We start from the raw sequence: 26,830 nt of genomic DNA, 5'->3' as shown, positions 1-26,830 counted from the left end.
GTTCATTATCAAAATAAAATGTCAACTAAACATTAAAAGGTTACACTGGTCAGTTTAAATAGACCGTATTATACCGGTCCACTCTGCTGTTATGCCAAGGACGTTTTTGCTCAGAGGATCATCTTTTCCGTCTATATGCGAATGCGTGTTAAGTACAAGCCTAGTTTACATTATAAATAATAGTTTAACATTCAAATACATTGCGAATATGGAAACATTTCGATTTGTGCCGAATGAGACATGAGCAATAACCTCCAAATAAATCTAGCCAAAGCCGCGCTCACTCATCCTCGTGTGCACGCATGCACTGTCACGATCTAATGCGCTGTATGCCGGATTTTTAAAAATCTGACATTTTCTAGGACAGAATCCAGCAGGATCAAATTAATGTGAGCAACAGTGCGTTTTGGTGCAGCAGCGCCGATGTAGTTCACTTAATGTGCAGCGCAGTCACACGTGCTCCACATTTAGGATAATTTTATACAATAATGTCAGTTGAAAACATTGCAATTGTGCTTTAAAATACAACAACGAGCACCACAAAACCATTTAAAGAGGCGCGTTCAGCGTTCTCCGTGCGGGATTGGAAACTGTCAACAAAGTAAAATGACCTCAAAAGTATGGCGCGCTCTCTTCATTTTATCAAATGATCATAATCGCATCTATTCATTTTATAATCCTGCTACTAGCATTTTATTCAGACTAAAACCTCTTTAATTCAAGTGAGAAAGCGTTTTGTGTGTGTGTGGGGCTTTTGCACATCCTGTCATACCGCTGACTGCGTGCCTGCAATAGACGCATTTTGCAGTATTATGGTTAACGATTAATCGATTAATTGATCGTTAATTTAAACGACGATCGATCATGGAAATAATCGAAATTTGACATCCCTAATATCTATATAAAAAAAGGCTCCGTATATATGACCCAAAGTAACTAGTAACTAACTACTTGAGTAGATTTTTTATCCGATACTCTTTTACTCTTACTCAAGTAACTATTCAAGACTAGTACTTTTACTTTTACTTGAGTAAATATTTCTAGAATTACTTTTACTTTTACTTGAGTAAAGTTTTTGGGTACTCTACCCACCTCTGCTGTGAACACACACCCGGAGCAGCGGGCAGCCATTTATGCTGCGGTGCCCGGGGAGCAGTTGGGGGTTCGATGCCTTGCTCAAAGGCACCTAAGTCATGGTATTGAAGGTGGAGAGAGAACTGTACAGAGAACTGTACTGTTTTGTTCCCCCTCCCCTCGCGTGTTGTCTAATGAACATGGCGGCGTCCGCTACAGAACTAGTATCAAAAAAAAAAAAAAATTATATATACCTGGCTATGCGTTCTATACTAGACTAACTGAGACTTGTCATGGCACTTGTATTCTGTTGTTGTTCTCTTGTTGACCTGACTGCTTCTATTGTTCTCATTTGTAAGTCGCTTTGGATAAAAGCGTCTGCTAAATGATTAAATGTAAATGTAAATGTAAATGTATCAGAAAAGGACAACTGGCTCCATTATAAGGAGATACCTCGGTTTAAAGGCGTCGGACGAACAGCAGGCAGATGTCTACTGTAGTGCCCTATGATGTCCACGATGCAGAAAATGCGCACGGAATCGCGGAATCCAGTCATCCAGTCAAAACAGAATTTACAGTTTAACGTGGAATGTCACGTAATTTGTCAATTTTTGAATGAATTAATCAAAAGTAGGTCATTGCACTCACATCAAATCGCGATATGAATGAAGTTGCAGAAGCGCAACTTCATTCATTACACACACGGAAGCACGCGTGACGCTCTCGGTGATTTCATGTTCTGTCGTCTCACTAAATGAGGATGTGAACACATGAAGAACATCTCCAGAACTGCACTGAGAGTCACTTCATGAGCATCTGAGTGTTTGATTTGAGTAAAACCAGCGTCATATCACATCATAGACTGTAGCATCACATACACAGAACTGTAAAGGTACAGTTACCCGTCAAAATAAAAGTCTGGTTTAGTTTAAAGACAAGTATTTGCCAGAAATCTATTACTATTGTTCAGCAGAATGTACATAGCCTACTACTACTACTACTATTAAAATGAAACGAACATATTTTTTAAGGAATAATAACAACATTTCTTCAATGTTTTATTTTTAATAGTAAATTTAAAAAAAATGTTTACCAAAAAATAAAGTTTGCTTAATTTTCAATAATTAAAAGATAAATTAAATGAATGTTTTATGCCTTGTAAATACACAGAATTTCAGAGGGGGGGGAAATATTTCATAAGGCTATTTTAAGAAACAAAATTAACAAATTAAGTTGTTTTATGCATTTAAATAATTACACATGCTAAAACACAGAATTAGGTAACAATAAAAAATATGATGAAGAAGAAAAAAAATGTAAAGGCCCCTAAACGTAAAATTTGGCATATTTGTTTTTGCATTTGTTTTTTGGGGGGTTATTTTTCCTGTAAAGATATGGAGATATATATTGTATATCAAGATATATTTTTTGCTCCATATCGCCCAGCCCTACTGAAAAGTATGAAATACATCATCAGAATAGTTCATCTGCCATCAGTGGTTCAACCGTAACATTATGAAGATGAGAATACTTTTTGTAAGCGAAGAAAATTTTCTTTCAAATCAACGCTAAATACACGTACAAACAGCGCATCCTTGTGGCGCGGCTGATACAGAAGAGCACAGGCAGTTTGAGTGATGTGGAGAGACACAGAGGAGACTGTTGACAAAGAACTGTTGAATAAAGTCGCTATTTTTCGTATTCTCGTTGCTTCATAACGTTACGTTTAAACTACAGATGGCAGATGGACTATTCTGACGATGTCTTTCATACTTTTCTGGACCTGACAATGTAACTTACTTGGAAGTCTATGAGACAGTCACAGGGCACCCAATTTTCATTCAAGATATATCTAATATTGTGTTCCGAAGATGAACGAAAATTTTACAGGTTTTGGAATGACATGAGGGTTAATGACAAGATTTTAATTTTGGGGTGGAGTATCCCTTGAACTACTTAACTACTTAAGTTCAGCATTTTTTAAGAGCGAAATCAACTGTTCTGTCATGCACTGGCATTCCACATTGCACTGGCATTAAACATTTTTTAAAGGAAGGGAAGCAAATTAAACTTTATGCAAACACCAGGAAACAAATTGTTTAATTTGAAGTCATTGTGATGCCATGTGGGGCATTCCCAAAGACACTTATTTTAGTATACTGTAAAGTATGTACATATTACTAAAGTAGGTGTCTTTGGGAATGCCCCACATGACATCACAATGACTTCAATTTGTTTCCTGGTGTCTGCATAAAGTTTAATTTGCTTCCCTTCCTTTAAAAAATGTTTTTTGAAAGGAGAAATGACAAATCACAAGCTCTACACTGCTCAAAACTCGCGTTTGAATCATCAGTGGCAAAATCTTTAAATATGAAAACGTACTTACAGGCTGTGAGTATGCCAGACTGTCCTTGCAAAGTTGGAAATGCCCCACTTTATAGAAATAACCTTTGTGCACAGTAGGCTACTCTCCCAGGTTCAGGAAACAGTCCTCCATTAAATGCACTGCACACAGTTGAATATTTGGGTTGAACTGTTCTGGAACAGTGTTGTAAATACAACTTAACCACTGATTTCTATATGTGTCCTCTTTTGGAATTTACTATATTATATACATATATATATATATATATATATATATATATATATATATATATATATATATATATATATATATATTTTTTTTTTTTTTTTTTTTTTTTTTACTAAAAATGTACATTTATATATTAGGGAAACTATTGTCAATCTCAAAATATGAAATAATATATTACATACTACCCTTGAAAACAAACACCATTACTAACACTAAACAGCCTCTGATTCACACAACTGCTTTCATCAACATAAGAGCATCTCATTAAATCAGTCAGTGGTCTCATGTGGTCACTAGACTCAAGCCCATCACAAGCGACACATTTGCTGGCGATCTAGCGAGCAGCTGATTATGGGAGGTATGGAGACAACACTGTTGTCTTGGCATCCTGGTAGTGACCCATAAACCTGACAGAGCTGGGGCTCTCACAGCTGCTTCTGACACATGGTGCCACTGAGGCACAACAGAGAATTAACAACAATTACTTTTATCTACATGCATGGGTAATATCAACATTGGGTCATGTACTAGGGCCGTATATTAATATTACTATTATTATTATTATTATATTATATTATTTACTTTTTCATTAGTACACATATATAAACCATATTTCAAAAATATAAAATGTAACTATTACCTTAACTATTTAGAATATTTTATTTAGTGTCTATTTATTTTTTATTTATTATTATAATAATTTTATTATATATATGTTGTATTTTAAACATAAAAATATAACTACTAATATATATATATATATATATATATATATATATATATATATATATATATATAACAAAATACAAAATGTAACTATTACCTTAACTATTTAGAATATTTTATTTAGTGTCTATTTATTTTTTATTTATTATTATAATAATTTTATTATATATATGTTGTATTTTAAACATAAAAATATAACTACTAATATATATATATATATATATATATATATATATATATATATATATATATATATATATATATATATATATATATATAACAAAAATACAAATAATTATACAAAAATCTGACAAAGGGGAAATTAAAAATGTACTGAAACACATTGACGAAACAGTTTAATGTTAACTACAAATTATATTTAAGACACATAAATATAAGATACCAAAAAATTATTTTTACTCAAAATTATGCACAGAAGTTTTATATGTCCTTCAAATCATATGGTTTATTCAAATCACTAACTCTAAGTGTAGAAATTAGAAGTAGTAATGGTTGCCTTAACAAATACTAATAATATTAATAATAATAATAGTGTTGTTGGCATCATCTGTTCATGGTCAGTATGGGTTTGTGGGTTATTGTCAGATTTTTCTTAGAAATGTATTTTCTTTTTTCGGACACAAAATACATTATAATACATGAAAATTCAGCAAAATAACATTTGCTTAAAATGAGGAAGAGAATGGGAAGTTAAATTTAACAATATAGAGGAGCAAGGTTTATTTATGTCTATTCATTAACCTGATTGATTATAAAGACCTGCATTAAATCAAGGTTTGTTTAGGTCTTCTTTTAATGAACTGACTCTTCCTGAACTCAAGAGGTTATCAGTGTTTTTGAGTCTGTGTGTGTGTGTGTGTGTGTGTGTGTGTTGAGCATGGGGATGTGACACAGACGGAAGCTGGTTTCTAAGGAGCTCTACAAACACTTCAATAATCTCCTTTAGCACAAAGCAACAATAAACTTCGTCAAGCCACACTCCAGCTCAAAGCAAGTCAACTCAAACTCCACTGGCAGATTTTTGCCTGAAATGATGGCTTATTGACAGACCGTTTCAAAGAGGTATACTGTGTGTTTCTTAGAGCTTAGATCACCTACACCTACAGCGAAAGCACAAATGATTAAACAATATATGACTGCAATGTCAGATGCTCAGAGCAGAGATCAATATACTTGCAAAAAAAAAGAAGACCGCTATAAATGAGCCTATTGATAAGGTAATGCTAGCTGATCAATATTTACAAAAGCTAGCAGTCTAAAGTCTATTCTTTTCTTTTTCAAGATAAATCTTCAAGGAGGTTCACTGCAAACCAAACCACACAAAGGCTTTCTGTGTGAAAATCACCACCTTGAAAATAGTGAGCAAATGCTTGCATGCAAACAGAGGACTGTCATCAAACTTTGCAACATATTCATCATCTCTCTATAAATTATGCCCTATAAACTGTGATTTTTAAGTGAGAAGCAGGTGCAAATGCAAAATACAACAATGCTGCCACAATAACACTCTTCTCATGTGTTTAACTGCACCACAAAATTATACATTATTGAAAACAATGATCACAACAAGCTGTTATTATGACTCTGGGGATAATGTCATGATAAAACGTCATGAAATCCAACTTATATATTGCTCCCTAGTCCCCTTACAAAAATGTACTGTGGTAAAACCAATTGTACTTCCACAGTGTGTTCCAAATAAAAGGTGCGTTTGAGAATATACTAATAAGATTTCAGACTTGTTTTATACAAGAAATCTTACCTGTAACATTAAAAGTTTAGTCCTGATGTTTAGTCCTGATAGTGATGTTCTGTGTTAGTTTAAAGAAAAACCGGCAACTGCATCGCTCAATGTCGAGGTGCAGTGCAACGAAAAATTCAGCTGTCAGTATAATGAAATAATAGTTCCAGGTTAAAACGGATAAGTCATCGAGTTGTAATGATAAACTAGTAGTCCAAAGCAGAGCCATTCAACCCGGAGACTTTTCAGTGCTGTTTTTTACTCTGAACTCAGCGCACTCCAGCGGACAGATCCATTCCAAAAACGCGCACAGGGTTAAGCTTTAAAGACTCGGCTTATGAATATTAATTAGCTAACATGACGTCCACCGGACAGGTTGAAATGATTGGCTGAAAGGTGTGTAGGTGGGCTCTAGTAAGCGGGGTGGGTGGTATTATGAATATATAATAAGATTACGTAACAGGACGTTCTAGTAGAGTTACCAGGTATTAACTGAATAATAAAATTAACCTGCAGAAAGTTTCTTTTTATTTCTTTAAATGCATCTCCGGTTCTCGTCACTGAATTAAAGGTGTTCAGCTTGAATTAAATAGCATTGCATTCAAAAAATGAACTTCCTTTTCTTTTAGCTCTTCATATTGCTGTTATTAAAATTTAGAATTATAATAAAAAATATTTTGTACAACATAAATTAATATATAAATTAAATACTGCGATCTTGGGTCGTTTAATATTAAACTTCTGAATCACAGTTTCTTCATATTCTGTTCATATTGCTCATTCAATAATTTATATTTAATAACATATACATATGATAAAAATAACTTAGTAAAAATAAACATGGCTGTAATTATAGATATTTGTGAGTACTTTTTCACACTCGGCCTCCTAATAAATTTCTCCAACACAGCTGTCGTGCTTTCGATTGAATGTGTGTTTGAATATCTCATGACTCTTGAGGTTTCAAAGATGTCAAAAAAAAAGAAGAAAAGAAAGTAGAACAGCAGCCTCATGGTAAACTAGGTGGGGAAAACTGAGACTGTGTTTCGGCTACCTTCAGTTTCCCCAAAGGGACAGGGCTGTGCCTTCATTTGCAAACCAATTGGCTTTAAAAAGGCATTGCTATTCACATGTAAAGGATGTCATCGACATGAAACAACAGTTTGATCCTTTAAGCTGCCCACGGCTTATATTGCATTGAAACAAATACAAAAAAAAAGGGTAAATAATACACAGTCATGTTAAAAAAAAGAAAATCTCTCTCTCTCTCTCTCTACATATATATATATACATATAATTGAGAAAACAGACACAGCTCAACATGACTGCTGTTAATGTTCCTGAAATGTGATTCTCGCAAGTAAGTCACAAATGCTTTTTTTAAAAATAAAAAATAAATAAATAAACTGATTTGGGAAGATTCTGATATAGCAGTGATCCATAATTAACTATTCCTAAAAGGTTTTGGAAGCAGGTTTTCTGCCTTTAATCCATTAATTAGATGGTTTAATCTTAACCAGCTAGTTTTTTATGCTTGTCTCTCACCATGTAATTAGGCATGAAGTGAGGCAGGATTACAGATGACTTGGGTTCTAATGGTCAGTGTGGTGTGCGAGAGCTTTACTGTACAGGAGAGCCTGTCATCTGGGATTTACATCAGTGCTGCAGTTTAATTTGAGCGAGAGGATTTCAATGAAGGGAAGTTCAGCTGGAGATCAGAACAAAGTGCATCTCCTGCCCTTCCTGGAATTCTCTACGAGAACATTCTCACAACGAATCCTGCTGGAGGACAGAGAGACTTAGAGAAACCCTGCTGGGACCAGACCCCTCTGCCTCTTCATCAATCACTCCACAGGACGGGACAACGGTCTCCTCCTAATGAGACTGACAATCCCACACCACCGTCTGCGCTGTCATGGTTCCAGCTTTGTGCTGATCCAATTAACCATTATCAGATGCTCCAATCAACATCATGACAATTTACAGCCTGAAAATAATGTGACACTAATGCAACATTTACAGTACACACTCTTTTAAACCACACACACACACACACAAAAAAACTTTTCTTATCCATGTCTGTGAGCTCTGAGAAAATCTGTATCCAAGTTTACTCCTAAAAATGAACGAATTAGCATGTGCATTTCAATTGCACTCTTTTGGGAATAAAAATGACAAAATAAGTATTGATGAGCCATCCTGCACTCAGTGGATTATTCCTGTTTCCAATCATTCCATATTTTATTTTAGTATCATTGACATAGTATTATAATTTTGATTTCATATTTTGAATTGTTAATATATATATATATATATATATATATATATATATATATATATATATATATATATTTTTTTTTTTTTTTTTTTTTTTAGTTAAAGTTTTGGTATTGTTGCATGTTTTTGTAATTTTTTTGTGTTTTATTAGTTTTTGTTTTTATATGTCTTTAATTTCAGTTTGTCATTTTTTTATATTTTATACAATTGTATTTAAAAATCTTTTTTTTTTCAAGAACCAAAATAATTTGTTATTTATTTATATATATATATATATATATATATATATATATATATATATAAATTATTTGATTTGATTTAGAGAAAATCCACCCACAGGATTTAAATAATTAATGTTCATCCACTTAATAAACGTCCCACTTTTAAAAAGGATGATTTACCCAACTGACAGCTCAAATAAAACTTTTTGCTTTGGAATATTAAAATAAGCATTTTATTAAAAAAATAAGAGGATTTCTGGCAAAAAAAAATCTGAAACCAAAACAAAAACCTCATTCACTTGCATGTGAATTACTGAAAAGATAATTTTTTGTTTGCCAAAATCATTTAATGCAAGTCCCAAAGAACTAAAAACAGTTGTCATTGTCTTGAAAAAACAACAACATTATAAACACATTTCATAAGTATAAAACAGTACCTGTATACTAACAGTATGCTAAAGTGGTATCTAGTAATTATCAACTACATTATCACCCAGTGATTCACAATACACATTATTTTAAGCAGCTTTACAAAAAAAAAAAAAACGATGTTATTGTTAATAATATTTTAATAACTTCATCCCTTTTAAATAAAAATAAATAAAAGAATAATAATAAATGTTACACTTTATGACAACACAAAAATGTATTTGTACTCCCAAGATGACAGCTACAGCCTCAGTGTTTACACTGTTGTGTCTTCAGTAGATTCAGTAGGTGTTAAGTAGATCACTGGACTCTTATCTGCAGTGCTGTGACCACACAGATAAACCCTGTCCTCTCCCCACTGTGAGCGTGAAGCTGTGGATTACTGTAGAGGAGCATTTAGAGTTGGATCTGAGGGGCTTTTTTCCCTGGATGACTCCTGGAGAGGTTTTAGAAAAGAAAGATGGAAAGGGAAGCAAGCCAACTGGCATGAAACATAAAAGAGCAGCATTAAATATGTCAGAATCAGCTGCTACCCCAAGATCTCCCTCATATGATGCCTGGCTGCTGTGAAGCTTTTGTCTTAGACTCATAAATCTCCCTTGTTCCTTTGAAAACTCAGACATCAAAGAAGTGCGAGTGCATTTGTTAAAATCCGCTTAAAGTGCAGTATGAAAACACAACTTTACATATTCTGTTCTTAAGATTTGGTGTACCAGTATATGAATAATTCAAGTCCTTTCCACATCATTATGGCTTGGGATTTAGATGTTATAATAAGCAGTTCGGCTTGCAGGCCTGGAAGCATGGTTTTGTTTCATCTCATGCCAACACTTAAGGAAGAACCATAGAATATCCCTCTCAGTCCATTTGTTTTGGTGGATGGATGGGCACTGTAGTCGTCAGTCTGTGGTAGTGATATCCCTCTTTGAGCACTGCTTTGTTTTATGTTGGGGTTCTTGAATGGGCAGCTGTTGGGTTTAAGGTCACTCCCTTTGGGCAGCATTTGTGGTCTTGGCTAATGACAAACACCTGTGAGAATCAGGAGGGGGTGGAGAGCGTTTATGTCACGATTTGTTAAACAGATGGCTAACATCTCCCTTCGGGTGTCCCAATCACCACGGCTCATGCCAGATTCTCTGTCCCACCTTAAATGAACCTCATCTCCTCTTATGACGTACAAAGACATCAATGTTTTATGTTAAATCAAGTCAAATGTATTTTCTTTTCACACTCTCAGAAAAAAGGTGCACAAGTGGTCACCAGGGTGGTATCCTTTCAAAAGGCACAAAATTGCACTATTAAGGTACTAAAATTGACTAAATATGTACCATTTAAGGTACAAATATGCATCGTTTAAAGATAAATATGGTACAAATAAGCAACTTTTGAAAAGCTACTACACAAGTACAATTTTTGGTACTTTTATGCCTGATAGTGCACAATATAGTTTCAAAGTAGCTTTAAAGACAATCATGATATTAATGTTTATAATATCTTAATATCTTCATGCCATATAGTCAAATTTAGCAGATAAAGAGCTGGGTTGCAATATAGTTTATGAGTTTACAACGATACAAAAATGTATTTCCATCGCTGTTATGTGTCAGCACTCAGCACATAAAAAATGTATGTAATTTGACAGAGCAATCGACTAATAAGTAATAATGAGTCAATTGTACCTTTGCTTGTTCAGGAGAGGTGCATTATTACTTAGAAATATTGCCACCTGGTGGACAAAAAGGCATAGCAACACCTTGGCAACCATCTGCAACACTTCAACATCATTTCCATACCTGAATGAAATGCAAATAACTATTATTTTTACAATTCTGTACATATCCTGCATAACAGTAACAGATGTATTAAATTCGTAAACTTTCCCCATAGTGTCCTGTATCTATACAGAACTACGGAGTGCAGGGCCGCGGGAAGTAATTTTGAACAGGGGGTGCTGTGATTTTTTTTTTTTTTTTGACAAAAAACCTATGAGCCTATAGGCCTATTTAAAATACATTAAAAAAATAAATACATTGAGATTTACTACTTTATTGTCATATACACTTCAGTGCACAGGGTCTGAAACACACAGACATCAGTTCTCAGATATGCGCAATGCCTTATTAATCTGAAGCAGAAGCAGAATCAGAAATAATAGTTTAATAATCGAAAGAAAACGAAATAATTACTTTCATTACAATTTCAGATAGCCTATACATACATGTAACTTATTTAGATACAACAAATAATATTACAACAAAATATAATATTAATCAAACTTCACAATAACGCTAAAACAATGCAATCGATTTAGGCAGCTGGCTTGAGTCACTGCACGTTTATGTCACACGCAACTCTATTAACTCCAAAATCTTTTTACGCACACCACAAGGAAATAATCTCTGACTATTTAAGCAATTTGTTTATTGAACAGTTCTCCACATCCATTACGCAAAAAACACACGCACAGTATAAAGCTTTCTGTCTCCATCTCCAACCTTTTTACACAAACCACAAGGAAATAATCTCCAACTATTTAAACGTTATTTAACAGTTCTCCACAACCATTACGCAAAGAACACACGAACGAAATAATACTCTCCATCTCCATCCCCACCACCTTCCAAAAATACTATAGTATACTACTTACAATTGCTTGGCTAGTCAAAGCGGATCCCACACTTGTTGCCAAAAAAATAAATGTTACAAGCGCGGCAGCACCATACTCTTACCTGAGTTACATGCAGGCGGGGTGCCCTGGTTACAGGTGTCCAAATGTCGAGGTGCGCTGTATTATATAAAGATGGATGTATTCTGCGTGGAACGAGCGGGAAACCTCGTTACTCGGCGACCAAACCTGCCTGCCTGACGTTGACAACGTAACTTCCGAACCTGTGTTGATTAGGCTTCAAAATATGAAATTAAAATCCAAAATATACGTAATAGACTGCGTGTGTCAAAATCATTTTCTAAAATATTCATAAGGAGTTTATAAATTGTGCAAAATAGTTTAATAGGCCTACATTTTTTTAATCTCCCTCTCGTCACTAGGGGGTGCTGCAGCACCCCCAGCACCCCCACTTCCCGCGGCCATGACGGAGTGAAAAGTCTGTGCTCTTTCTATTCTATGAGAGTAAAAAATGTTCAGGGATTGTGGTTTTGGAGACGTGCATGCCCTCAACAGCACACCACTCCACACAGGATGACAGTAAAGCGTTCGGTCATGTGAACATCCCTGGGCAAAGCTTCCTCTACTTCCTCTTAAAGTCATGAACCACTGGATGAACTGCCTGCCCCTGCGACAAAACATAAACATACATTCATCCAAGCCCATAAACGACTAGTATGAGTGTCAACATCCAATAGACCGGTGGTTCTCAAATGGTCAAGATCTGCAAATGAGTCACACTTCTGTTCTGAAAGATTGCAGACACCAAGGAAAAATACATCATGTAAATGCATATAAAATGCTAATTATTATTTAAATGCAAATAATTATATAAAAACTTCAAAATGCTACAAATATATAATAGTAACATAATAATAATTTATAATCAATTATAAAATATAAAAAAAGAAAAAATATATATAAATTGTGTATGTATAGAATGCAAATTAGTCTATAAATGCAAATTATATATAAAAAATATATATATAATAATTTATAATTAATTATAAAATAGAAAAAAAAAAATATATATATATATAGAGAGAGAGAGAGAGAGAGAGAGAGAGAGAGAGATGTAAAATGCAACTAAACAACATATAATCATTAATAATTAAGATTAATTATTATTATAAATGTGCTTATCAAACTTTTACTCAAACTACTCAAGTTACTGTAAAACTACTGTGCAATAATATCTAATGAGAATTTATAAAGAGATAATTTCCCTATTCAGTTTATGTGAAGATAATATTAATAATTTTAAGTCTTATTATAAAGCCATTGTTGTTTATTATTAACAAGCCTGGTACTGTTCTGGGTCATAACTTCACAAAATCTGGGTCATGAGCAAAACTAGTTCTGTGCCACTGCTGTAGACAATTTCTGCACAATAGAAACTTTAGTCTGTGTCCACATTGAGACTGTTTGAATATATTAAATTCCTCTGATTAAAGCTTCTGTCAGCACCATAGCAGTCTCAGCCACACACCATTTTTCATCTAAGTGTTTTGATTATTATTTCATGCAGTCCCCCACTGCCCTGGAAGAATTTCTCGCTCTGGCTCTTGGCGGTTGAGCGTGCGATCCCGTTAGGAGTCAATGTAGACTTGTGAGCAGAGCTTCAAACAGCATGCATTACTCTTCGCTGCGCTTTGATTCCGATCGGAAGGGGCGCGAGTTACCAAGAAGAAAAATCCAAACAGTGTGTCCTCTGCTCACCCTCCTCCACCAGAAGCTGCTGCAGTGCCAACTTATCAAGCTTACATCTGAATACTACATCACACAACATTATCACAAAGTATTAAGGCTAAATACAACAATAAAGATATCATTTTAGAAATCGTTCAAAATTTAAAAGAATATCAGTGTCCACATCACAACTATAAAGGTGTGATATTTAGAAAACATACTTGTTCAATGCTAGAGCCAGTTATTTTACTTGGAAATGTGTGTTCCATGTCAGAACACCTGTTTTTGTTTGTCTTAGGGATGCACCGATGTATCGGTCGCCGATATTTATCGGCCGATTTTTCCTCAATTCGCAACCATCGGCATATCAGCTTTATAAGGAAAAAGCGTTGGTTTGATAAAACAAACCGTGAAGGCACTGAGCCACTATTACAGCTGACAGTAAACAAATATATACAATCCAATCCATGTTCATTAGAAATTATTTGATGGAGCAGCAATAAAACTGCTAATATAATTTTATGCAGGTGTTTTAGAACTTTGCTGATTTAAAAACATGACCAAAATACTATTTAGATGGCAAAATTTCAAATAAGAAAAGAGGTGACAAATATCGGCATTGGTATCGGCCAATAAGTGTTTGTTAAAATTGGTATCGGCCCCAAAAAAGTCCTATCGGTGCATCCCTAGTTTGTATGATTCCATCCAATTCCAGTTCACCCAGAGGTATTTGAACACCCATGGGTTGCCAGTTGGTGGAAAACACAGCATTCTGCAGCCATGGTAGCCAGCAAACAACCTGGGTTAGAAATCGAAGATTATACCTGACCTAAAAAGCATTGAAAACCATCTAAAAAGCTCTGTGGCCAGAGACCTCCATTTATCACCGTACAATGTCTAAGGCTGATGGTACACGGGACAACTTTTTGAGCAATTTTGCCAATGTTGCTTGGGTGCTTTCACATTGAGAATGGATAACAAATGTCTATCTGGATACTTTAGATCGGTCAATGGCCCTGTGTCTCATCAGGTTGCCCATTGGTGACAACATTGCTCAAAAAGTTGCCCCATGTATTATCAGCCATTAATAAGGCTCTTCGCCTTCCATTGTCAATTGTGCTTGTTCCTGTTGTGTGTCCTAAATCTGGCAACCTGCACGAGTGTCAAGTCTGGGGAGGAAATGGCGGGAGAATCGCCCAAACGATAAAAATGGACAGCCAATCAGAATCCATACTGCTTTAAAAGCTCGGGCATTTAAAGCAGCAGACATATATAGTTAAAGATAATAGATATTGTTATTGTTATCTAAATAGTTGTATCTCTTGGTGTGCATGTGCCTAATTTTTGGATACAATCAGCAGAAAGGCTGCACATAAAGGGTTATTGGGGGTTGTTTCAACCGCATCTGGACGCTATTAGCAGACAGAGATGTTAGTCATGTTATATTTGATGAGATGAAATGGCCGAACACACCTGCTTTAATCTCAGTCTGCTAGTGTTTGTGTGCTGCAGAGGGGCTGAACAGCTGGGGCTCATGAGGGAAGCTGAGATAACTCTGAAAAATAACCCAAACACTTCACCGCTCTGTTAACTTGTCAAGACCTGTAGTTCCCACAGCCTTCAGAAGAGCTCTCTGGGCATCAGTGGGGGAATGCAGGTAATATGGCTTCAAATCAACAGCACTGATGATTATAAGCATGAAAAACAAAGACATCAGTCAACAGAACCATAGGCATACTGGTGGAGAAAAAAGAAATCCAGCTTGTTCTGCGGTATTTTATCAGAGGAAATGTCTTAGCAAGCTTTAATAATAAATCTTAGGTTTCTGATTTGGTATCAAAGAGTCTAAAAATGACAGAATGTTTGATGTAACTGAATTATCTGAATTCGGAAATTGCCAAGTCATCTGTGATGCTCCATCACTGGAGGGTGTCCAAAACTCAAGGTAGGACAGATTTTGGTAATGGGCTGTAAAGCTTTTCACACTGTGATGGATCCATGGAATTTCATCCCTGCCAAGAATGGACAGATTACAGTACATCAGCAACCTCCTGAAATACAGACACGAACAACTACAGCCAAAGACACAATGAAGCACTGCAGTGCAGTAAAAAGCTCAAAGTAGATAATAGCAGTTAACACCAAACGTCCCAAAAGTCTGAGGCAGGTAAAAATTTTATACATTACAACAATATTTAACAATATTATGACCCGAATAATATAATATTGTACCACCAAGTTCCTGCTCATTCCATTTCCTTATATTTGTATTTTAGATCTGAAATTATGCTAGTAAATCCTATCGTTTTTGATGATTAAAAAATCAAGTCAAATGTTTGTGTGCAAATGATATTTAAAGTACAAGTGCGCCCTCTGTGGCAAGGAGCAGCACTACAACAACCTGGCTGCAGCACTTCTCGAGGTGTGAACAGTCCTAAAATTCAGAACATGCTCAGAAGGGCGTTTTATAAATAGATCACCACCTGGCTTCCCTCTAACAATAATTCACACCGCAACAACGAATCTCCACAGTCTACACAACGTGTGCCAACTGCCAAGAGAAATTAATTGCTTATAATTTATCTTTTACAGCAGCATGCTGCAGCTAGAGAAAATAATTTAATTAATTTGTCATCATAATTTAAGTATGATTTTTATGCAGGAAAACAAGAGCCATTCATAACAGAAATTCCAACAGAAAGATAGACAACCCGTTTACATGAAAATATTGTTATCTAATTTCTGTATCCATTGCTGCTGTCACGAAAAACCTGAACCCGAAGCCTCTTTGCGAGTTTATTGTCTTTTTTGCAATGGTGTTCTCATATTTAACTGTTTGGATCTAACTGAAACTATACTTCTGTAATAAGGCAGCCCAGCTTAATATTGCAATAAGAGGGTCATGAGGAAAATCAATCTTAAGTACCTTTGAGTGCCATCATTGGACTTGCATTTAAGACATTTCGTAATTTGGTACAAAAGTAGTGCAATCTATGGACAACTTTATATTGTATAAATGGAAAATTAGAGTTGATGGAGCAAGACCTAATACCTTGGAGGGCCTTAGTCCAATTATCTTCTGAAATATCTATCCCTATAGCTATCCTAGTTATACTTATCTTTAAGTATTGTGTAAAAGGAGTTCTATAATCATTCAAATATTTAACATATTTAGAAACAAAACCCTTCGAGCCGAGTTTAGAGGTCATAAATGAATAAAGATATTCAGGGGATTTGTAAATGTCAAAATTAGAGATATTACCTAACATAATTTCATACTTGTAAATACCTGAAAAAAATTAGAGGATAGCCCAGATGTTTGTTTAAGCTGAGCAAAAGAAGCAAATACATTGTCTATAAATAAATCTCCTATAGACCGAACTCCTTTTTCTTTCCATGATTAAAAAGCTCTGTCCGACTCTGAGACGGTGCAAGATATTCAGTCTCTAACACATTCTGCATCTGCAAACGGAGGATGCAAGGACAGGATTGTGCAAGTCAGAGCACGTGATGAAGACATAACTGCATCTGTTTGTATCTGGAGGTGCAGGAACGCTTCATGTGCTACGCTTGCTTTTGTTTAACTGAGTGTCTTGTAACTGTGCTCATTCCTTCCTTAGTCCTTGACACTATACTGCACAGCATTTGTGAGGTTTTCTTGCCCTGCTACAGTCACACCCACCGTCCTGCTCCTGCTCATCCTCTGGTTCACTCCTTCACGATGCAGCCTACGGCAAGTTAGGAAACATCTTTAAAATGTGCATGCTGGAGTAGGTTTTAATGCCTTGTAGCCAGTCTCTCTGTCTGCCTCTCTAGGTGTTTGCTTTATAATATGACCTACATTCTTCTGCCAGAGTGAAGCTTAGAGATCCGTCACAGTTCTACATCACAGCTCTGCAATGCTAAACTGCACAATGAGCAGGAGCTACACATTGAGCTGAGAGCGATCGGGAGTCTAACTGCTGCATGGCAACAACGTGAAAAATCCCCTACTAAAAATAGTGGCATATCGCAGGCTGGCAGCTCTGACTGCACAGCCAATAACCTTTCACCCCTGAGGTGCTGGCACAGGGAGGGCGGATCTGGGCCGTCACCGTCATGTTTGGGTGACTGACTCTCATCCAGATGTCGGTACTGAACCGGTGAGGTCAGATTCATTCAATGAGACACTCAAATGGCCAAAACCGCACAAAATGGCAACCTTGCAAATCTTCTCAAGGAGCATGTTCAAACAAATAAAGCCACATTTATAGATGTCTGTCCACAAAGTTACCCGCTTTTAGAGTTCGGACAGGTCATTTTAAATTCCCCTGAGCCGTCGTAGGCATTGGCCACACTGCCTTCCAAACTGTCTCCTCTATTTGCCTCACTCGGATGATTTCTTTCAACTATGCCCTTCTTTCTATCCCATGAGGCTTTCAGGAGAGCTGCAGGAATCAGTTTGTGTCCAACACGCCCATCAGTCAAAGGATTACTCTGGAGGGACTCTTGTTGTCCTTTAAGAGCAAAATACATGCATCTAATATAAACCAGTTTAACCTGCACATTACATGCATGCTAGTCTGCATTACTCATTACTCCATTAAACATGAAGTGATTTTTTTCTTTCTCCTATCTCTATGAAGTATATATTAATGTAAGTTATGTAATTAATGTAACCACTTTTTGAGCATAGACCTAAAATGTAATATATTTTTAATGCTTTGGAGCACAAACTTAAGGTCTCTTTTTAAAGAAGACACTTGGCAGATTATTGAAGTGAGAAAAAAAAAGTTATAGAAGTTTAAATGATGAAAAATTAACAAAAAATACTATTTTTAAATTGAAAAATTGTTAAATTGTTATATTTAAAAATATATATGTTTGTATATTTTTAAAACACGATTTACTGTAAAATCATAGCTATAAATCTAAACAAGTGGTGTTCCAAATTTGAGGTTGATTTCTCAACAACAACAACAAAAAGAGCTTTGGGCTGGGTTCTGGGAATTTGTAAAATAATAAAAAATAAAAAATAAATAAAATATTTGCACAGCAGTTTAAAATAATAATAACAAAATAAATAAGAATAAAAATAATTAAAATGTTTATAAAATTTATTATGAATATATACAATATATATGCCCAAACACACCGTGAACTGAGATTCTACACAGCACTGAACTGCTGATACATATTTGCATACTTATTTACATATAAATGTAATTATATATTATTATAATGGCTGTGCATTCAGGTATGTGACTCTCATCTGTAGAACGTCAGCATGCTTTAGCTAATGGTGGGGTGTAGAAAACCAGCTGCAAAGCTCCTGTAACCCAAACAGCTAGAGTTAAGTGGCAGGTTTTGAGGCACAGCTCTGTCCTTCCAGGAGTTAATGCTCTAGAGGACGTGGGAAAAGCCCTTGAAAGCCACTAATCTTTTAAACTCTATACCACACACATCCATCAGCTGATCCCCTAAAACAGCACTTAGACAACAGAGACTGTGTCAGTGTTTGGGCTCTAGAAAAAAATGCTTCTCACCTTATTAAAAGCAAACCTGCAGCCAAATAGTCAATGAAACATTTATTACTGTAGTTTACAACAAAGAAAGATTCTCTGATCATTATTCCCCAGAAGACAATTCAATTTCTCATGAAACTAAAATAGTTTCTTATTAGATGCAAATGAGTCGAATGTTGACATACAGTAATATCTATCAAATAAATGTGGATAGCAAGCAATAGCTCATAGATTTGTTCTTAAAATAGAAAAATAATTTTTTACCTACAGGGAAATATTTACCACATATCAGCTAATAAGACTGAATATATATATGCAAGCAAGGCAAGGCAAGTGATTTAATGCTGAGTACACACTAGCCTCATTAAAAATTAATCTCACCACATTGATATTCATGTATGTTACCACAGTCTAAGAGGATCCTATGTCTGTCTGAGTCCATTTGACTGTAGTTGGTGTCAAGATCATCACACAGTTTTTTAAGATGAAGATAAGCAATCGATATCAGCAAAGATGCTTTAAATCTGTTGATTGAGATTTAGTTTAAATATGAACTTTGTCTCTTGATATCCACAGTGTTGACATGATGCTTAACTTGATGAGAATGAAAACAAGGCAGTATTTAAAAAATAAATAATAATAATAATTCAAAGACATATTTATAACATTTCCTGGCTGAACAATCAACAGCACACAAACACAAGAGTGTTTCTCACAGTATTTTCATTCACTTCAAAGAGATAGTTCAGCTAAAAATGAAAATCTACTCACCCTCATGTTATTCCAAATTTGCATGAATTTCTTGAACAAAACACTACATATGAGATTTTTTTTAATTGAAGCCTATTGACTTTCAATGTATGGACAAAATGTTCAAAATAAACTATTTTTTTTTTTTTCTCAAACCATCTTCTTTTCAAAACTATTTTTTTTAATGATTACAGAGTTTTACATTTTTAGGTGTACTACCACTTCACATGAACAAACAGAATGAATGAATGAATGAATGAATGAAAGAATGAATAAATAGTAGAAAGAATAAACAAAAACAACAAGATCGAAGGCATATTTAAATAAACAAATATAAATAAATACAAATGTTTAAGGAATGAATGAATAAAAAGGTATAAATAAATAAATAAATATGCCCTCCATCCTGACTAAAGATATAGAAAAGCAGTTCTCATCCTTTTTCTAACTGAGAATCTACTTTTTGCATTTGGTTTCTTGGATCAACATGACCTGATTTCATATTGTCCGATTCCCTAGAGCTGTTTCACATTACCATGCCTCTCTCTCAAGCACACAGGAGACCAAAGGTGTATTTATTGTTCTTCGGAAGGTATGACAAATATTTGTGTAATTCGTTTCATAACTTTCATGGGGTTTAGGTGTTCTTTTCTTTTGGAATCACTCATAAGCCTTCGTATTTTAATAACAGCGCAGCAGCACAGCGTGAGTCTCAGCAGAATGAATTCCAGCGCTCCTTAAGTGCTCTGACACCGTCCAAGCCTCCAGGGCACAAGCATCCTTCTGACATGAGAGTGATTACAAACTCATTAAACTGAGCCCAGAGCGAGAGGCGCAGACCTGAGTGTTGACCCAGCTCTGTCACTGACACCCTGACGCTGACGCTGTGAACACCACTGCACGTCCTTATCTACCCCAAACCTCTTGAGCGGAGCGCAAACATTACACATATCTAAAGGGTCCACTCTGGCTGTGGGGTTTGTTAAAGGAATAGTAAACTTGCTATATTTGTCCTCTATCCAAGATGACTGATAAATCAAGTCAAGTCATCTTTATTTGTATTGTGCTTTATACAATACTGATAGTATCAAAGCAGCTTTACAGTGTCAAACAGGAAAATAGTTGGTCAATAATGCAAGAGGATAATAACAAAGAATCATTTTTCCATCTTAAGTCAGTTCTTTGATGATTCATTGATGGCATCATCCAGCTCAGCTCTCTTTCGATACTGTCCGTGCAATCAGTCAGGTGTCCCCAACTAAGCAAGCCAAAGGGACAGTGACAAGGAACCAAAACCTTGGAGAAAAAACCTTGGGAGAAACCAGGCTCAGTTGGAGGCCAGTTCTCCTCTGGCCAGATGAAACCAGCATGGCATGGCAACACAGGTTAGATTGTGCAGAGGAATTGTCTGGTTCCCGTGGTCTTATGCTGATGGGCATCAAGGCGACGAGGTCTTTGCAGGGGCATCTAGTTCACATAATCTCCGCTGACTAAGTTTGATTCTTCATTGGAATAGAATTAGATAAATTAGGCATTACATCACTTGCCCACCAATGGATTTCATCAGCTGTTTGGACTGTTATTCTCACGGCACCCATTCACTGCAGAGATGAGCACTTCTTTGGTGAGCAAATGATGTAATACTACATTTCTCCAAATCTGTTCCCAAGAAAGAAACATATCTACTGTACATATTGGATGGCCTGAGAATGAGTAGAGTTGTTTGGATGAACTACTCCTTTAAAAGTCATTGCACATCCATGTAGTTTTGTCCTCCAGGGATTTCAAAAGCACATTTTCTGAGGGCTAAGCTACGCACCTTCACTATAGGAAACTCTTTATTATGCACAAAGCAACCCACACTTTTTCCTATAGCACATCCTGACCCGTGTGTTGACTGAGAAAGGGATGAGACAGGGATAGAGGCCACTTTGATTTAGAGGCTGCTGAAAATATTCCCTGAGCCTCCAGTAACACAAGCCGCTCTGCTCTGAATGTCTAATTAGACAACGAGAGGTTTGACTGTTGCAATTTTTACTCTACACACAATCTATTTCTCTACTCATCTCTGATCTCTACTTTGGAATTTTCTTTATCCGTCTATAGCCTCTTTTTTCTGTTTCTCTTAGACATTCGTCTTAAGGTAAACATTTCTGTTGCTCTTAGGGTTAGAGATCTGAACAAACCATTAACCCTAAGTCTTAAAGGTATAGTTCACCCAAAAATGTAAATGTGATGTTTACCTGCTTAGCCCAAGGGCATTCAAGATGTAGGTGACTTTGTTTCTTCAGTAGAACACAATTTTTTTTTTTAACTCAAATCGTTGCAGTCTGTCAGTCATATAATGCAAGTCAATGGGAATCATGGTTTTGAGAGTAAAAAAAAACATACACTAACAAAACCAAATGAAACCCTGTGCCTTGTGACGATACATTGATGTGTGAAGACACAAAACGATCAGTCTGTGCAAGAAACTGAACAGTATTTATATAATTTTACTTCATTTTCTTCTAAATCATATTCTTCTTCATACTTTACTGCGAATCACAGACTTATAAGTGCATTACTGCCACCTATCTCTCAAGTGGACCATTAACACTCCTAATTGACATTGTAGATAGAGTGTCAATGGTCCACTTGAGAGATTGAAATATATATATATATATATATATATATATATATATATATATATATATATACATATATATATATATAAATACTGTTCAGTTTCTTGCATATACCAATCTTTTTGTGTCTTTACACATTAATATATCGTCATGAGCCGCAGGGTTTTTTTTAGACTCTCAAGTTTTCCCATCCACTTATATGACTGACAGCCTGAAACGGTTTGAGTTAAAAATCTCTATTTGTGTTCTACTGAAGAAACAAAGCCACCTATATCTTGGATGCCCTGGGGGTAAGCAGATAAACATTCATTTTTGGGTGAACTATCCCTTTAAGTCAGAAACAGTCTACATAAATGCAAATGCTGAAACAGTATGAATTTCGTTCTTCTGTGGAACAGAAAGGATATGTTGAAGAATGATTTTAATCATACAATAAAAGTCAATGAAGAAAACCATACATGTTTGGAATGACACAAGGGTGAGTAAAGGATTGCAGTATTTTTATTTTTTGGGAAAACTGTCACTTTAACATGCTTATGCTTAGCTAACGTGGTGGTGACTGAGTTTTAATAATATATACCATAACCACACCCTGGCAGTCGCTAAGCACACTCCTAGCAATGGCAAAGCAATACCCTGGCAACACTCTAGCAACAGTGTAGCAACCCCCTGGCAACCACCCAGAACACTCCCAGCAACAGCATAGCAACACACTGGCGACCACCCATAACACGTCTCCGTGGTTCCTGAGAGATTTCCACAGACAAGCCTCAATATTTTCTCCAGAGAATGAGAGGATTGTATCTATTCTTGTCTTTTCTCATTGTATCCTCACCTGACCTCTTACATCCACACAGCATCATATAAATGCCACATTTTTGAAAATCCACCTGTCCTTGAAAGCTTCCAACATCTTCTGCGCTAGATTAGCCAGACATACACCAGATAACCCATCCAGACACAAAACAGAGCTAAAACTACACCGGCACAGGTTCCTCCAGAACTCACCCATGCGTTTGGCTCACATAATCAGTTCACCAGCTCAACAGATCCACACACACACACCCTCTCATAAGGTCAGGAAGGGACAGATTAGTGTGAGCGCTCCTTTTAATATAGCAGAATTATACTCAGCGAAACCTTTTCACCCCGTAGCGGCGTAACCCAGTTTGCACATTCAGAGCTGCTCTCTTTCTCTGCAGTTCAGCGTAATCCTCTGATTACACTTATGATCTGTAAAGAGGATAATGGGCTAAGATTTGGGCTCCTCCAGCTAAAGAGCGAGTCATGATGTATTAGACGCTTAGTGATAATATTACTTTCACATGACAGCGTATTTGAGATCTGAGACACAGAGAGACTTCAAATATTTATGTTATAGTGAGTGTTTGCATCATGAAAGTGTGGCAAACTATTTAGGAGAAACATCATAACGGTGTTTCATAAATACAGCTTAGTTTTTAGTTTCATATTTACTTTCTGAAACCCTTCAACTAGATTATCACTGATATATGAGAGTGATCCAGCAAAAGAGCTTCCAGATATTTACACAGATATGTGCAAATGCTTGCAAATTTGTACAAAAAACATTCACATTGAGTTTCAGTGAGGAACTCTTAGCTGGATATTCTGTTTAAAATTATATTTCCAGGAGCAAATAGCATTGCTTCCAAGGCAGCCAAAGAATAGTGGTAAGGTTAAGGTTTAGACCCACACACTCCTAGCACTCGTTCATCACTGTTCTCAAATGTTTCATGACAATACACATACTGTATGATAGTAAGGGTCACTAAATCAATCCGTGAACAAGTCTTTTTAGTGAAAGTAACTAGCGTGAGTTAACACTCTCCACTATTATATATATATATATATATATATATATATATATATATATATATATATATATATATATATATATATATATATATATATATATATATACACACATTATCAATATAGGTTTTGGCATTGTTTGGGACGTAACAGCAGCAAACATAAAATTGTTTGATCAAAATTATTGCTTAGAACAATTTAGTAGTTACTGGATATTGGTAGCGTCTCTACTGAATTCTACACCCTTGAAAATCATAACAAGCGACGTCTGATTTTGGAAAATTTTAAGTTTTGGCAATGTGCACAGAGAAATTTTGGTGAGATTTTTTATGTGGGTGCCATTAACTGAAATAAGCAACAACAACAAAAAAAGTATGATGTTTACAAATAAAATATCTATATGTCCATTCCAAAGATAACTTCCAACACAAATCTATGAACATATTCAGGTGAGGTATCCAATTACCTCTAACTAGTGAAATTATGAATTTATCAATATTGTAATAAATATTTGAGAAATTGCTGTTTCAGGAGAACTCTGAAATAGCAAAATGTAAAATTACTAAAATAACAAAATAAATAGCAAATATTCACAATGTCTATCTGCAATCACATAAAACTTAAATATAAAATGAGGTACGACTAAATTCATATTAAAAATAATGTTTGAATTGGGTCTGCAATAGCTAATGAGTTAAATTCTTAGCTGAGGTTTAATAACAATGGTTCGAGAAAAATCAGTTCGCTGTTATAAACATTAACGATGAAAAGTGCGCGCGGATAAAAACTGAACACGCCCAAGTTCTGCAACGCAACATTCCCACGCGTGTCCATGCCCAAAAACTGCACACATCGGGTTACACCTTTACTCTAAACACATTAACACAATAAGTAAACACAGTTGCTATTAATTAGCACAACAGTTAATGCGCTGAGGTGCATGTGTGACCCCATTAATATATCTGATCATGCGCGTGGATCTGGGGCGAGGACCCTCAAATCGCCAAACACTGCCAACCGCACTGAGATCAGGGGTCAGATTTTATACAGCACCATAACAATGCGCAAAAACACACATACACACTATATATATGAATTAATATTAATTCTTAAAAACCAGTCACAATATAAATGTCAATTTCAGCATCAGTACTAAACATCGATAAATTCAGACTGAAATAACGCAAAACAATTAAACTTCATTTCTGCACACAGCACGTGTGTATGTAACAGCACATAGTCGCGGAATTCATTATAAAACGTGTTTGTTTTGCACAGCGGACCATGTGCTGCATGCAAACAGAGCAGCTCCTCAATGCAACATCCGATCACAACATCTGGCCGTTCCTGAATACCTGAGAGGATGCTGGAGTCTCTGCCATCCACGTGCGTCCCTCTGCATCATCTCACGAGCATCTCCGGAGCGTCTTTAGTCCTTCACTGAGCTGCATGATTCCAGATCATGATGATCATCGACTCTTCTTCAACACACACCCCTGTGTTTACACACACAGCCACTCTACACCCTCCATCTGCACGGGCTGGAGATTTTTATCCTGCCTTGATCTACACACAGGAACCAAACCAATCATATTTCATCCACATTTAGTGGCTTGTGTCTCGATTAACCCGTTCAGTGCCACAGTACTGGAAACACAAATAGTGAAATATATGCGTGTGTGTGTGTGTGTGTATATATATATATATATATATATATATATATATATATATATATATATATATATATATATATATATATATATATATATATATATATATATATACACAAAAAAAATGTACATAAAAACTTTATTTTATTGAATTTAAAAATATTTAAAGCACATCAATCTTCAATTGAGTAAATATACAATACTCATACTTGTAATAATATATATATATATATATATATATATAATTATACTATTATTTAAATACCGAATGTTCTCGCTCTCTCTCTCTCTCTCTATATATATATAGATATATATGAAACTGTAAATTGTTATGCATCAGCTGTGTTATTAATTCTCTGATTGATGCCTGATTACTTGACCCTTCTGGCATCTCAGGGGTTAAACCACAGCCATAATCCATAAAGCCTTGTTGGAGATTAAGTATTGGTGGATAAATCAGCTTCCCATTCAATATCTCTGGTTGAGTTTGATTTGTTGATGGTCTGGTCCTCAACACAGGCCTGAAATCCTGCACAAAAATTCTAAAGCTGTCGCCTTATCTTAAAGAGATAGTTCATCTTCACCTGCTGTTCCCCATTGACTTCCATAATATGGAGAGAGAAAAGACCTATGCAAGTCAGTGGAGACCAGCAACTGAAGGTGAACTAGCTCTTTAATGCAAAAGAATACACAAATGTAACAATGAAATTACCAAATTGGGTTGTTTTTTTTCTACATTTGAAAGCCTCTTTCTCTTTGTAAGTGGAATCTGGCAGATCCACTGAAAGCACACATGCTAAAATAGTGATTCACGGAGGATATGAATATCAGGCTGAGACTGAATGCGAAAGCCAGATATCAGACGGAAGGCCACTGGGGTCACTTTCTCTCACTTCCGTATGGAAACAAAGCAGCTCATTCAGGATCGATGCACAACACCATGAATGAGTCTCTCTCTCTCTCTCTCTCGACTCACTGTGCTCAACCCATAAGAACTGACTCCAGGTGTC

At 35.7% G+C, this 26,830-nt stretch overlaps 1 protein-coding gene across 1 annotated transcript in view; it reads right to left on the bottom strand.

Moving 5' to 3' along the window:
- Positions 1-25,670, bottom strand: part of LOC113081176 (coiled-coil domain-containing protein 120-like) — a 49,587-nt gene extending 23,917 nt beyond the window's left edge. Inside the window, 1 exon segment of the mRNA XM_026253235.1 lies at positions 25,506-25,670. Coding sequence (XP_026109020.1) covers positions 25,506-25,532 — 27 coding nt within the window. The 5' untranslated portion in view covers positions 25,533-25,670.
- Positions 25,671-26,830: the final 1,160 nt, after the last annotated feature.

Source organism: Carassius auratus, unplaced genomic scaffold (assembly GCF_003368295.1).
Source record: "Carassius auratus strain Wakin unplaced genomic scaffold, ASM336829v1 scaf_tig00033307, whole genome shotgun sequence".
NCBI classification, from domain to species: Eukaryota; Metazoa; Chordata; class Actinopteri; order Cypriniformes; family Cyprinidae; genus Carassius; species Carassius auratus.
The sequence above is the reverse complement of the archived record's forward strand: the minus strand, read 5'-3'. Positions and strand labels throughout refer to the sequence as shown.